Genomic DNA, 15,082 nt, shown 5'->3' with positions numbered 1-15,082 from the left:
GCCGAGAGTCCAGATACAAGATTACACACTGTATGATTCCATATGTGAAATTTCTAGAAAAGGCAAAACTCAAGACAGAAAGCAGACCAGGTGCAGGCTGGGGCTGGGGGCAGGGACTGACCACAAATGGGTATGAGGAAACATTTTTGGGTGACACAAGTGTTTTAAAACTAGATTGTGGTGATGGTTGCACAACTATATAAATTCACTGAAAATCACATTGTACACTTACAATGCGTAAATATTATGGCATGTCAATTATACTGTAATCCAAAGACATGACAACTAAACAAACCACACACACAGTGCACACCAAAACCAGGCAAGCAACCCCCAACCCACTCCCCCAGAGGCCCCTGCCTTTAATTCACAGCTGAAACACAAAATCTAAATAGTATGTGTGGTTGCCGAAATCTGAATTGGACTAACAAACTGTCATATTTGTCTATCTATCTATCTATCAGTCAATCATCTATTTCTCCCTCTCTGTCTGCTGTAGGGGTTTTAGTGAGAGTAAGTTAAATCACCCTGTAAGGCTTCTCTCTCAAATGCAGTCAGTAAAGATTTAAAAAATTTAATAAGAGCTTTCTCACCTAAAAATACTTAACCTCCACCCCAAGCCAGATTAAAAAAAACCTCTTTGACAGAATATTGGTTAAACAAGAGTTGCCTGCATTTACAGACTAACATCAAGAGAAGAGGCCGGGCCAGCCTGGCTCCTGCTGAGGAACCTGGATTCCTCTGCGGCATCCACAGAGCTCTGGATTTTCCTCTTTGGAGGCTTGTTCACATTCCCACTGAGGCTCTGGGACAGCACAAGGTCCTGGGTCTTCACAGGTTCATTCATTAACAGGTGTCCCAAAAGCTTTTTTCCTGAGAACTCTTTCAGTGGTTTCAGCTACTCAGAAACAAATTTTTCCCTGGTGGGAACTGGCTACTGCTGCCCTCTCCTTGGCCCTCAATTTCCTTTGTCTCCTGGTTAATTGAAAATAGAAACCACCAAAGCACGTGGTTTCTGCCAACTCCACTGCTTGAATCCCTGTTTCTCCCTATCTAGTCAATTCAGTAAACCCTTCCCTCCTTCCACCAACCAACAATATAAAAAAGAACAAAACCTACCTCCCATAGTTTTCATGCTCTCAGGAAAGGATTACTATTTGGATCTAATCACTCTTAAGTGATTCCCTAAAAACTTGGGTAGCAAGTTTTTTAAATTAATTAATTATTTTGGCTGTGCTGGATCTTCATTTCTGTGCACAGGTTTTCTCTAGTTGCTGCAAGCGTGGGCTACTCTTCGTTTAGGTGTGCGGGCTTCTCATCACGGTGGCTTCTCTTGTTGCAGAGCATGGGCTCTAGGTGTGCGGGCATCAGTAGTTGTGACATGTGGGCTCAGTAGTTGCGGCACGCAGGCTCAGTAGTCGTGGTGCACGAGCTTAGTTGTTCTGCAGCATGTGGGATCTTCCCGGACCAGGGCTCAAACCTGTGTCCCCTGCATTGGAAGGTGGATTCTTAATCACTGGACCACCAGGGAAGTCCCCAGTTGGATAGCAAGTTTTAGTATCTTCTAGGCCTCTTATTAAGACTGATGTACCTTTTCTCTTGTGAACATTTAAAAAAATACTATAAACTACTGGAGTCACAAAAGTTTTTTTGTTTTTTTTAAATGCACACATTTTAAAATGCACTTAAATTGGGCAAAAGAGTATATAATGATGGAATTCATTTTGAATGAATTCAAAAGGGACAAGGGGTGTACAATAAAAAGTCAGTCTCTTTCCCTTCCTTGTTCCCCACAAAGTGTAGTTTCTCTACCGATTGTTTTGTACCTTGTTCTTTTTCATTCAGTAATATTCCCTGAATATGCTCCCCATCAAAAGAAAGCTGATTCATTCCTCCTAATCAAAACACTATATGAATGGACCATAACGTATTTAACCAGTTCCCTATTGATGGATGTTTAGGTGTTTCCAATTTTTCCCTAAAACAAATAATGTAATAACTGTTCTTGTGTACAGACATATCAACTCACATATTTGAGTATAACTGTGGTATAAATATCAAGGGGTGGATTTTCTGGGTCAAAGCCATGCAGAATGGTAATTCTGATAGATATTGCCAAATTGCCTTCCATAGAGGCTAGATTAATTCATAATTTGACCTACAAGCAGTGTATGTATGAGAGAGCCTATTTCCCCATACTCTTGCTAACTAAGATAGTGCATGAAACTTTTTGATCTTTGCCAGTATAAGACCTTATAAGAGCCATTGTAGTTCCTTTTCTATGAACTATGTGTTCACATCCTTTGCTCATTAGTCTACTGGGTTGTTGGTATTTTATTATTGATTTGGAAGAGCTCTTGATATATTAGAGACTGGCCTTTTGTTTGTAGTATGTGTTGCAATGACTTTTTTTTAACTTCATTTATAGTTTTTTTGTCATGCATAAAATTTTCATATTTTAATTAAAATGTACCAATATTCTCTTTATGGATTCTGGATTTTGCATTTTTAAAGTATATCATATTTGAAATGTATTCTAGTACTTTCATACATCTGAGATTTTAATCAGTGCCTGTTGCCTCAGCTCTACAGCTTGCTTGGATCTCTCCTCTGAAAGCCAGAGAAGAGAAGCTCCCTGGTCCTATTATATGATTTAACTCCTAAATGTAGGATACCTTGTATGTTTGCAGTGGTTTCATGGGTGCTATCTTTGCTCTTCTTGATTTGATTGTAGATTCTTTGAAAGCACAAACTCTATCTTAAGTTTCTATATCCCTCTACCCAGGAGCCTTAAACTTGGTTTCATTTATAGCACTCTGTACTTTAGGAGGGCAGAGAAGGGAGGGCTGCCACAACTCTAGAGTGGTTGGGGAATCATCCTGCACCCCAAAGTCCTATCCCACCAGCTTAAGTTTTCCTGTCACCTTTGGGTTGACAGCTGCTATTTGGCTGTTAGATTCAGAAACATTTTGTTCATAGGCTATGGACACAGAACTCCTTACCAATTAAGCAAGCAGGGGCTGGTGGCAAAGAGCCTAGGACAACAGCCCCAGTAACATTTGCCTTCCGGGTTCTTGTCTCCTTCTGGAAGAATGATTCCTTTTAATCTTCCACTTTTTAGACAACACATTTTTAACACTGCCCCTCCATGTTTGATATTTATGCTGATGATCTGCCATGTCTGAATTCCTTGACTGTGATGTCACTTACATGTTCCTGACTATTATTTTAAGCAGTAGATGACTGAGTTTACTTTTAACATTGAGCTCAATTGCCAAAGCAAGGGTTTTAATGGGGAATCTCTTGGCAAGGAAATTGATAGGAGGGTCTCCAAGGACCAGCTGATCCCATCCTGGAGGAGGCGACTAGGAAAGTCTGACTCTCCCAGCATCCTTGCAGCACGTAGGGGTTGAGGGTAAAGGAAATATCAGAAGTGTTCCATAACTCCAAGGAGTTTGAAGCTTATTTGTAGAGAAAATCCATGAATTTGGTACAATTAGAGGTGTGAGTCCTGAAATTACACTCAGTTGTGGCTCAGAGAAGAGATGGGCCAGTGTGACCAAGAGTAGAGAAAAGCTCCTTTCTGGAAGGAATAAGACCAGAATGCGATCTTAGGGCAGGGTTTCTGAACCTGCGATTCTTGGATTTGGGAGTCTAAATCAGGTGGTCCATAAGCCTGGGTTAGAAAAAACTACACCTCCATTTGCACCAGCTTTTAATGGAAATTTAGCATTTCCTTCCATGGTGAATGTAGGCCACAAACCACAGTACTACAGAGCACTTGTGACTTCATGACTACCAGAATCACAGATTTTTCATATTGTATCACAGTTGCTATTTTCAAACAATGCTCACATTCATTATCACTTTGATATCAACTAATTAAACAGATATGTTACTTATATCCATTTTGAAAAATATTTTGGTTACTATAGTTCAATATAGTTCCATTTTGTAATCCTATGTATTTTATTTCATAAATTTGAAAACGTTATTCTAACGTCCAGCTGTTTTGGGCCCTCAACTTCTATTTTAGTTCTTGGCACACCGTAGTTGTTCGATAAATAATTGAATAAATAAAACAACAGGGGCACAAGTCTGAAGAGATAAGTTGGGGCCACATTCCTGATTTAGCAATTAGAAAATGCATAAGTATGTTTTATTTATGTGTTATCTAGTTTCAGAAAAAAATTTAAGGCAGTTTATTAGAATAGATAGCATACAATAAGGTAGATTAAGTTACCTAGGAACTAGGCAAGGAAAGAGTAAAGCTGAGTCAGGAATGAGGCTAAAAAGTGAGGTTACAGAAAGTGTAAAGATTTGGTTCTAGCAGGCAACACAAAAAGGAAAACCTGAATAATTGTATAATTCACATTGCCCTTAAGAAAATCAAAACAATTGGTTAAGAGAAGCCGTAACAGTAATTTCTCCTGAAGATTTTATCAAAGAAGACCTAAAGTTTGCTTTCTTACCATGATTCACTGGAAGTGATGTACTCCAGATGCAAGCTAGGCCCATGGGCAGTAAGTTGGATCTCAGTCAAAGACTGAGCAAGAGCTCCACAGAAACAAGGAAGAGGGCTTATTTTGAAGCAGATGCCAGTTAGGTAAGCAGTGGGAGTCCAGATGGGCCTCTGGAGACCAGACAAAATGAGGACCAAGCAGAAGACAGTGACACAAGAGGCGGAAACACTGCCGTGGATGAGGAAGGAACGGGTGCAGAAAAGGTGACCCGAGGCAGGCCCCTTGAACAAGTGCCCGGTGATAATTGAAGAATTAGCAGTCAGCTCGGAACTGGGATGGGAAGGATACCATCATGCTGTGCACTCAGAGGACTGGTGACCCAGTGTGTGTTTTCTACTTTGGGCCACTTTAAGTGCCGATTCACAACTCTACAAAAGGGAGAATTGGGACAAGGAAGGGGCAGATGTTCAGAGGACTTATTTCACCATTCAGCTGTCCTAGGAAACTTCAGGTGGGAGATGTGCACTTAAAATGAGAGTTGGAAACCAGCTGGGGGTCTTTATTTATCCAGATAATCCCTCTGTCTCATCACCCAAGACTCATTCAGCACCGCAGTGGGGAGCCAGGTGTGTGCTATCATGAGGTCCTGGCTTCTTTGCCAAAACCCCTTCCCTTTTAACCTGGGCCTTGACAACTCCCTCCTTCCTAAGCATGAAGGGCTCCAACTCTGTGAGTCACTCTCTTTTTGTTCCTGCTTCACCGTGAATGGAGAGGGACAGCACATGCCATGAGTGAAGACCCTTAGCGACTCCCCTAACTCAGGGGTAGCCTACCATGCTCGCTAGAGACAAACAGATGAAAATCCAGAGACCAGTATACATTTATTGGTCTAACCCTACAGAGCTAAACAGAAGGTTACATAAATTAATCCTAATTTTGAAAACTAAATAACTCAATTTTACACTTTCATGCATTCACATTAAAAAAAAAAGGGAGAGACAGAATACAGAAAAAGTATCTTACTTTGGGATTCAAGTCAAAGAAAGTGTAGTATTTAAATCGTAACAGCAGCTGCTCATCCTCCTGGATGCCTTGCTCCATAAGGGAACGTGAGGAGTCTAGCCAACTGGAAAACAACAGGATGAGTTTTAAAAGTCAATCAATTTTACATACATAATTATAGTATTATACAATGTGTTTTTATATACATATACATGTATATCTAAATGTATATGTGTGTATATATACACCCTTGAACAAAGTCCGGGTTAGTAATATAACCAAAACTCAGTAAGGGAGATGACTTGATGATAGCTTATATCTCCATTTTATCATACAGCTTTCCAACTGCTTTTTTGTTTGTATATATTTTCTCACTGACACTTTAAAGTAACCAAATGAAGGAGCCAGGGCAGTTCTTATTTTTATTTTTTTTTGAGTTAATTTTTTACAATTTAGTTTTATTTATTTTGGCTGCACCAGGTCTTAGTTGCGGCATGTGGGATCTTTAGTGGTGGCATGTGGACTCAGTTGCAGCATGTGGGATCTTTAGTTGCGGCATGCAGGCTCTTAGTTGCAGCATGCGGGATCTAGTTCTCTGACCAGGGATTGAACCAGGGCCCCCTGCATTGGGAGCACAGAGTCTCACCCACTGGACCACCAGGGAAGTCCCTCAGGGCAGTTCTTATTTTCTCAGTTTTACGGATGAGGAAAATGAGCCTCAGCAGCATTAAGTGATATGTTCAAGGTCACATGCCTCGTGGTGGAGCCAGAATTAGAATCTGCGCTTGGTGACTATTGTATGTACTTGTTCGGCATGTATTTGCTGACTGCTGACCACTTCTACACTAGGTGGTCCAACCCAGAACTGGCTCTATCTTACAGAAAGTTCTATGTAGAACTTTCTGTAACGATGGAAATATTCTATATTGCCCTGCCCAACTGAGTAGTCACTAGCCACATGTGGTTACTGAAGGTTTAAATGTGGCTAGTGCCACATTTTAATTTTAATTATATTCAAACATAAATGTAAATGTCCATATGCGGCTAGTGACTCCTGTACTGGGTAGCACAATTCTAGTGTTTGAAAGATAAATACTGGCAATGGTGAGGTGTGATGAAAAGTTAACAACAAAACAAGGTGGGAATGAAGGGCATCCAATACCACTGAAGGAAAATGGTTTGAAATTCTATCAAGTATTTTATATATGTTTACATATATTGATTATATATACTCATATATGTAATATTCTATTACATATTATATATTCCCTTTTGGGAGAATAAGAATAACCAAGATGCAGTCTCCAACCTAAAGGAATTGACAGTCCTGTGGGGTAACCAAGCCTTATACTAAAGGAACAAGGTAACACTGGAGCCAAAGAACAGAACTCAAGGGAAGTGACTGATCTTGAATGGTGACATCTCAGAAGAAGACTGTATGCAGCTGGGCTTTAAAGGACAAACAGGGATGGGCTGGTAGAGGAGGAGGGAAGGAGAGGGTTCTGGAGCAGGGGAAAAGCTGGAGGTGAGGTGGTGACACAAGAGTGAGCATGCACGTGGGGGGATGGGGTGCATGACAGCACAGCAGGACGGACAGATGGACATCTTCAGGGCCAGATCTCACAGGGAGTGGAATGCTGTTAACAAACTTGACTTGACTTGGTTGACAACAGGGAGTGAAATAGATGGTGGTTTGAGAAATAAATTGTGTTTTCTGAGACTACTTCATACAAAAGCTGAAGGACTCACTTGTTGGATCACAGAATGGAGGAGTGCTCTACGAAAGACAGTGAGGTCACCTTGGGTCTCCCCTGCTGCTCCATGGGGACCAACCCACTTATAAGCTGTTCTACATTCCATAAAATACACTTTGCACACGTGTATGGTCAAAGAATTAGTATTCACATACGGTAAACCGTTGAATTAACCCAGTGAGTAAATGTTGTTACACTTTAAATGTATTGAAATGATGAAAGGCTGCATTTTTCCCTTTTGTTGCTAAAATCAGCACTGACTTTTGTGAATAGTATACAATCCCTAGGCATGCTAAATTAAAAATGAAACACCCCTTCCCCCATCCCTGCAGCATCTCTCTTACTATATCAACATCAGTTCACAGAGACGCAAAACCAAGTCATGTCCTTACCCTGCGTTAAGCTTGGCTTTGTCAACCAGAGACCGAGGCTGGTACATGTCAGCAAGAGCTTCTGGTGACTGAGGGGGCTGGCTGAATGCGAGGATACTGCAGTTTTGTTCAGTCAAAGGGCTGTCACTGAACCAAGTCATTGTGGATGACGCTGGCGTTCCGTTGATGGGGTCATATGTGGGGGTCATGGTTCTACTGTATAAGCCAGGACTTACTGCAAAGCAAAGGAGAGAATGAACTAGGATATGAGATTTGGGGTAGGAATCTTTAGAAAAATAATTACCAATATTGCTTGTACTAAAATGGATTTTGAAGTTAAATGTTTGTTAACATTGAAAATAATCAGATAAGTCTTGAGTGATGGGGAGAGAAGTTAAACATAGGTAAAACTCCTGTCTGAATATTTAGCTCCTGGGAAGCTTGGGAACTCATAGGCTGTAAAAACTTCAAAATCAACCCAGACAGATGTGGGACTATCTCCTCAATAATTCAAAATTCTCCTATTTCAGTAGTGAGTTCTGGCACTATTAGAAAACTGGAGCTCTCGCAGAATGCATGAATACACTATATTTTTTTGGAAAATCCCCTAAACAAATCACAGTATTTAAAATTTTAAGAAACCAGCTAGTTGACGGTTTATAAATCATCTGACTCTAATTTGCATAAGGAAAGCATAAATAATCCTTTTCATTCTTTGCATTGCAATATACTATGCAAGAAGCCCTCAGAGTTGCAAGCAAGCTAGAGATTATTTTTTCGTTTCTTTACATCTTTATTGGAGTATAATTGCTTTACAATGGTGTGTTAGTTTCTGCTTTATAACAAAGTGAATCAGTTATACATACATATATGTTCCCATATCTCCTCCCTCTTGCGTCACCCACCCTCCCACCCTCCTTATCCCACCCATCCAGGTGGTCACAAAGCACCGAGCTGATCTCCATGTGCTATGCAGCTGCTTCCCACTAGCTATCTATTTTACGTTTGGTAGTGTATATATGTCCATGCCTCTCTCTCACTTTGTCACAGCTTACCCTTCTCCTCTGCATATCCTCAAGTCCATTCTCTAGTAGGTCTGTGTCTTTATTCCCGTCTTACCCCTAGGTTCTTCATGACATTTTTTTTCTTAGATTCCATATATATGTGTTAGCATATGGTATTTGACTTTCTCTTTATGACTTATTTCACTCTGTATGACAGACTCTAGGTCCATCCACCTCACTACAAATAACTAAATTTCGTTTCTTTTTATGCCTGAGTAATATTCCATTGTATATATGAGCCACATCTTCTTTATCCATTCATCCGATGATGGACACTTAGGTTGTTTTCATCTCCTGGCTATTGTAAATAGAGCTGCAATGAACATTTTGGTACATGACTCTTTTTGAATTATGGTTTTCTCAGGGTGTATGCCCAGTAGTGGGATTGCTGGGTCATATGGTAGTACTATTTGCAGTTTTTTGAGGAACCTCCATACTGTGCTTCATAGTGGCTGTACCAATTCACATTCCCACCAGCAGTGCAAGAGTGTTCCCTTTTCTCCACACACTCTCCAGCATTTATTATTTCTAGATTTTTTGATGATGGCCATTCTGACCGGTGTAAGATGATATCTCATTGTAGTTTTGATTTGCATTTCTCTAATGATTAATGATGTTGAGCATTCATTCATGTGTTTGTTGGCCATCTGTGTGTCTTCTTTGGAGAAATGTCTATTTAGGTCTTCTGCCCATTTTTGGATTGGGTTGTTTGTTTTTTTGTTATTGAGCTGCATGAGCTGCTTGTAAATTTTGGAGATTAATCCTTTGTCAGTTGCTTCATTTGCAAATATTTTCTCCCATTCTTTTTTTTTTTTTTTTTTTTTTCTCCCATTCTAAGGGTTGTCTTTCGGTCTTGTTTATGGTTTCCTTTGCTGTGCAAAAGCTTTGAAGTTTCATTAGGTCCCATTTGTTTATCTTTGTTTTTATTTCCATTTCTCTAGGAGGTGGGTCAAAAAGGATCTTGCTGTGATTTATGTCATAGAGTGTTCTGCCGATGTTTTCCACTAAGAGTTTGATAGTTTCTGGCCTTACATTTAGGTCTTTAATCCATTTTAAACTTATTTTTGTGTATGGTGTTAGGGATTGTTCTAATCTCATACTTTTACATGTACCTGACCAGTTTCCCTATCACCACTTACTGAAGAGGCTGTCCTTTCTCCACTGTACATTCCTGCCTCCTTTATCAAAGATAAGGTGACAATATGTGTGTGGGTTTATCTCTGGCCATTCTATCCTGTTCCATTGATTCTATATTTCTGTTTTTGTGCCAACACCATACTGTCTTGATTACTGTAGCTTTGTAGTATAGCCTGACGTCAGGGAGCCTGCTTCCTCCAGCTCCGTTTTTCATTCTCAAGATTGTTTTGGCTATTCAGGGTCTTTTCTGTTTCCACACAAACTGTGAATTTTTTTGCTCTAGTTCTGTTAAAAATGCCAGTGTTAGTTTGATAGGGATTGCATTGAATCTGTAGATTACTTTGGGTAGTAGAGTCATTTTCACAATGTTGATTCTTCCAATCCAAGAACATGGTATAACTCTCCATCTATTTGTATCACCTTTAATTTATTTCATCAGTGTCTTATAATTTTCTGCATACAGATCTGTTGTCTTCATAGGTAGGTTTATTCCTAGATATTTTATTCTTTTTGTTGCAATGGTAAATGGGAGTGTTTTTTTGATTTCACCTTCAGATTTTTCATCATTAGTGTATAGGAATGCCAGAGATTTCTGTGCATTAATTTTGTATCCTGCTACTTTACCAAATGCATTGATGAGCTCTAGTAGTTTTCTGGTAGCATCTTTAGGATTCTCTACGTATAGTATCATGTCATTTGCAAACAGTGACAGCTTTACGTCTTCATTTCCATTTTGGATTCCTTTTATTTCCTTTTCTTCTCTGTGCTATGGGTAAAACTTCCAAACCTATGTTGAATAAGACTGGTGAGAGTGAGCTACCTTGTCTTGTTCCTGATCTTAGCGGAAATGCTTTCAGTTTTTCACCATTGAGGACAATATTGGCTGTGGGTTTGTCATATATGGCCTTTATTATGTTGAGAAAAGTTCCCTCTAGGCCTACATTCTACAGGGATTTTATTATAAATGGGTGACGAATTTTGCCAAAAGCTTTCTCTGCATCTATTGAGATGATCATATGGTTTTCTCCTTCAATTTGTTAATATGGTGTATCACGTTGATTGATTTGCGTATATTGAAGAATCCTTGCATGCCTGGAATTAACCCCACTTGATCATGGTGTATGACCCTTTTAATGTGCTGTTGGATTCTGTTTGCTAGTATTTTGTTGAGGATTTTTGCATCTATGTTCATCAGTGATATTGGCCTGTAGTTTTCTTTCTTTGTGACATCCTTGTCTGGTTTTGGTATCAAGGTGATGGTGGCCTCGTAGAATGACTTTGGCAGTGTTCCTCCCTCTGCTGTATTTTGGAAGAGTTTGAGAAGGATAGGTGTTAGATCTTCTCTAAATGTTTGATAGAATTCGCCTGTGAAGCCATCTGGTCCTGGGCTTTTGTTTGTTGACAGATTTTTAATCACAGTTTCAATTTCAGTGCTTGTGATTGGTCTGTTCATATTTTCTATTTCTTCCTGATTCAGTGTTGGCAGGTTGTGCATTTCTAAGAATTTGTCCATTTCTTCCAGGTTGTCCATTTTATTGGCATAGAGTTGCTTGTAGTAATCTCTCATGATCTTTTGTATTTCAGCAGTGTCATTTGTTACTTCTCCTTTCTCATTTCTAATTCTATTGATTTGAGTCTTCTCCATTTTTTTCTTGATGAGTGTGTCTAATAGTTTATCAATTTTGTTTATCTTCTCAAAGAACCAGGTTTTAGTATTATTGAGCTTTGCTATCATTTCCTTCATTTCTTTCTCATTTATTTCTGATCTGATTTTTATGATTTCTTTCCTTCTGCTAACTGTGGGATTTTTTTGTTCTTATTTCTCTAATTGCTTTAGGTGCAAGGTTAGGTTGTTTATTCGAGATATTTTCTGTTTCTTAAGGTAGGATTGTATTGCTATAAGCTTCCGTCTTAGAACTGCTTTTGCTGCATCCCATAGGTTTTGGGTCGTCGTGCCTCCATTGTCATTTGTTTCTAGGTATTATTTTATTTTCTCTTTGATTTCTTCAGTGATCACTTCATTATTCAGTAGTGTATTGTTTAGCCTCCATATGTTTGTATTTTTCACAGATCTTTTCCTGTAATTGATATCTAGTCTCATAGCATTGTGGTCAGAAAACATACCAGATACGATTTCAATTTTCTTAAATTTACCAAGGCTTGATTTGTGACCCAAGATATGATGTATTCTGTAGAATGATCCATGAGCACTTGAGAAAAACGTGTATTCTGTTGTTTTTGGATGGAATGTCCTATAGATATCAATTAAGTCCATCTCGTTTAATGTATCATTTAAAGCTTGTGTTTCCTTATATTTTTTCACTTTGGATGATCTGTCTATTGGTGAAAGTGGGGTGTTAAAGTCCCCTACTATGAATGTGTTACTGTCGATTTCCCCCTCTATGGCTGTTAGTATTTGCCTTATGTATTGAGATGCTCCTATGTTGGGTGCATAAATATTTACAATTGTTATATCTTCTTCGTGGATCGATCCCTTGATCATTATGTAGTGTCCTTCTTTGTCTCTTCTAATAGTCTTTATCTTAAAGTCTATTTTGTCTGATATGAGAACTCCTACTCCAGCTTTCTTTTGGTTTCCATTTGCATGGAATATCTTTTTCCATCCCCTCACTTTCAGTCTGTATGTGTCCCTAGGTCTGAAGTGGGTCTCTTGTAGACAGCATATATATGGTTCTTGTTTTTGTATCCATTCAGCCAGTCTGTGTCTTTTGGTGGGAGCATTTAATCCATTTACATTTAAGGTAATTATCGGTATGTTGGTTCCTGTTCCCATTTTCTTAATTGTTTTGGGTTTGTTATTGTAGGTCTTTTCCTTCTCTTGTGTTTCTTGCCTAGAGAAGTTCCTTTAGCATTTGCTGTAAAGCTGGTTTGGTGGTGCTGAACTCTCTCAGCTTTTGCTTGTCTGTAAAGGTTTTAATTTCTCCATCAAATCTGAATGAGATCCTTGCTGGGTAGAGTAATCTTGGTTGTAGGTTTCTCTCCTGCATCACTTTAAATTTGTCCTACCAGTCCCTTCTGGCTTGCAGAGTTTCTGCTGAAAGATCAGCAGTTAACCTTATGGGGATTCCCTTGTGTGTTATTTGTTGCTTTTCCCTTGCTGCTTTTAATATGTCTTCTTTGTATTTAATTTTTGACAGTTTGATTAATATGTGTCTTGGTGTGTTTCTCCTTGGATTTATCCTGTATGGAACTCTCTGTGCTTCCTGGACTTGATTAATTATTTCCTTTCCCATATTAGGGAAGTTTTCAACTATAATCTCTTCAAATATTTTCTCAGTCCTTTCTTTTTCTCTTCTTCTTCTGGCACCCCTATAATTCGAATGTTGGTGCATTTAATGTTGTCCCAGAGGTCTCTGAGACTGTTCTCTGTTGTTTTTATTCTATTTGCTTTATTCGGCTCTGCAGTAGTTATTTCCACTATTTTATCTTCCAGGTCACTTATCTGTTCTTCTGCCTCAGTTATTCTGCTATTGATCCCATCTAGAGTATTTTTCATTTCATTTATTGTGTTGTTCATCATTGCTTATATCCTCTTTAGTTCTTCTGGGTCCTTGTTAAATGTTTCTTGCATTTTCTCTATTCTACTTCCAAGATTTTGGATCATATTTATTATCACTATTCTGAATTCTTTTTCAGGTAGACTGCCTATTTCCTCTTCATTTATTCTGTCTGGTGGATTTTATCTTGCTCCTTCATCTGCTGTGTGATTTTCTGTCTTCTCATTTTGCTTATCTTACTGTGTTTGGGGTCTCCTTTTTGCAGGCTGCAGGTTCATAGTTCCCGTTGTTTTTGGTGTTTGTCCCCAGTGGCTAAAGTGGGTTCAGTATGTTGTGTAGGCTTCCTGGTAGAGGGGACTAGTGCCTGTGTTCTGGTGAATGAGCCTTGATCTTTTCTTTCTAGTGGGCAGGTCCACGTCTGTGGGTGTGTTTTGGGGTGTCTGTGGACTTGCTATGTGTTTAGGCAGCCTCTTTGCTAATGGGTGGGGTTGTGGTCCTGTGTCGCTAGTTGTTTGGCATAGGGTGTATAGCACTGTAGCTTGCTGGTTGTTGAATGAAGCTGGGTGCTGGTGTTGAGATGGAGATCTCGGGGAGATTTTTGCCATTTGATATTATGTGGAGCTGGGAGGTTTCATGTGGACGAGTGTCCTGAAGTTGGCTCTCCCACCTCAGAGGCACAGCACTGACTCCTGGCTGCAGCATCAAGAGGCTTTCATCCACATGGCTCAGAATAAAAGGGAGAAAAATAAGAAAGAAAGAAAGAAAGAAAGAATGTAATATAAAATAAAGTAAGATAAAATAAAATAAGGGCTTCCTTGGTGGCGCAGTGGTTGAGAGTCCGCCTGCCGATGCAGCGGACATGGGTTCATGCCCCGGTCTGGGAAGATCCCACATGCTGCGGAGCGGCTGGGCCCCTGAGCCATGGCCGCTGAGCCTGCGCATCCTGAGCCTGTGCTCCACAATGGGAGAGGCCACAACAGTGAGAGGTGGGCATACCGCAAAAAAAAAAAAAAAGTTATTAAAATAAAAAATAATTATTAAGAAAAAAAATTTTTTAAAAAGTACCAAAACAACAACAACAACAAAACTACAGAACTATAGAACCCTAGGAGAAATGGTGAAAGCAAAGCTATAGAGACAAAATCTTACACAGAAGAATACACATACACACTCGCAAAAAGAGGAAAAGGGGAAAAAGTAATAAATCTGGCTCTCAAAGTCCACCTCCTCAATTTGGGATGATTCGTTGCCTATTCTTGTATTCCACAGATACAGGGTACATCAAGTTGATTGTGGAGATTTAGTATGCTACTCCTGAGGCTGCTGGGAGAGATTTCCCTTTCTCTTCTTTGTTCGCACAGCTCCCGGGGCTCAGCTTTGGATTTGGCCCTGCCTCTGCGTGTAGGTCACCGGAGGGTGTCTGTTCTTCACTCAGACAAGACAGGGTTAAAGGAGCAGCTGACTCGGGACCTCTTGACTCACTCAGGCCAGGAGGAGGGAGGGGTACGATGCAGGGTGAGCCTGCAGCGGTAGAGGAGGGTGGGACGTTGCACCAGCCTGAGGCGAGCCGTGCGTTCTCCCAGGGAAGTTGTCCCTGGATCCTGGGACCCTGGCAGTGTTGGGCTGCACAGGCTCTCCGGAAGGGAGGTGTGGAGAGTGATCTGTGCTCGCACAGAGGCTTCTTGGTGGCGGCAGCAGCAGCCTTAGCATCTCATGCCTGTCTCTGGGTTCTGCGCTGTTAGACGCGGCTCCCACCCGTCTCTGGAGCTCCTT

General features: G+C 40.1%; 1 protein-coding gene across 1 annotated transcript in view; it reads right to left on the bottom strand.

Annotated features, from left to right (window-relative positions):
- The window catches only part of FERMT1 (FERM domain containing kindlin 1), a 59,149-nt gene that overhangs the window by 29,503 nt on the left and 14,564 nt on the right, over positions 1–15,082 (bottom strand). Inside the window, exons 4-5 of the mRNA XM_065892077.1 lie at positions 7,612–7,825; positions 5,487–5,589 (exon numbers count right to left, since the gene is read on the bottom strand). Of these exons, the coding sequence (XP_065748149.1) occupies positions 5,487–5,589; positions 7,612–7,825 (317 nt within the window). The remainder of the gene's footprint in view (positions 1–5,486; positions 5,590–7,611; positions 7,826–15,082) is intronic.

This window comes from Phocoena phocoena, chromosome 15 (assembly GCF_963924675.1).
Source record: "Phocoena phocoena chromosome 15, mPhoPho1.1, whole genome shotgun sequence".
Taxonomy (NCBI): domain Eukaryota; kingdom Metazoa; phylum Chordata; class Mammalia; order Artiodactyla; family Phocoenidae; genus Phocoena; species Phocoena phocoena.
This window is presented reverse-complemented; position numbering and strand designations above follow the sequence as displayed.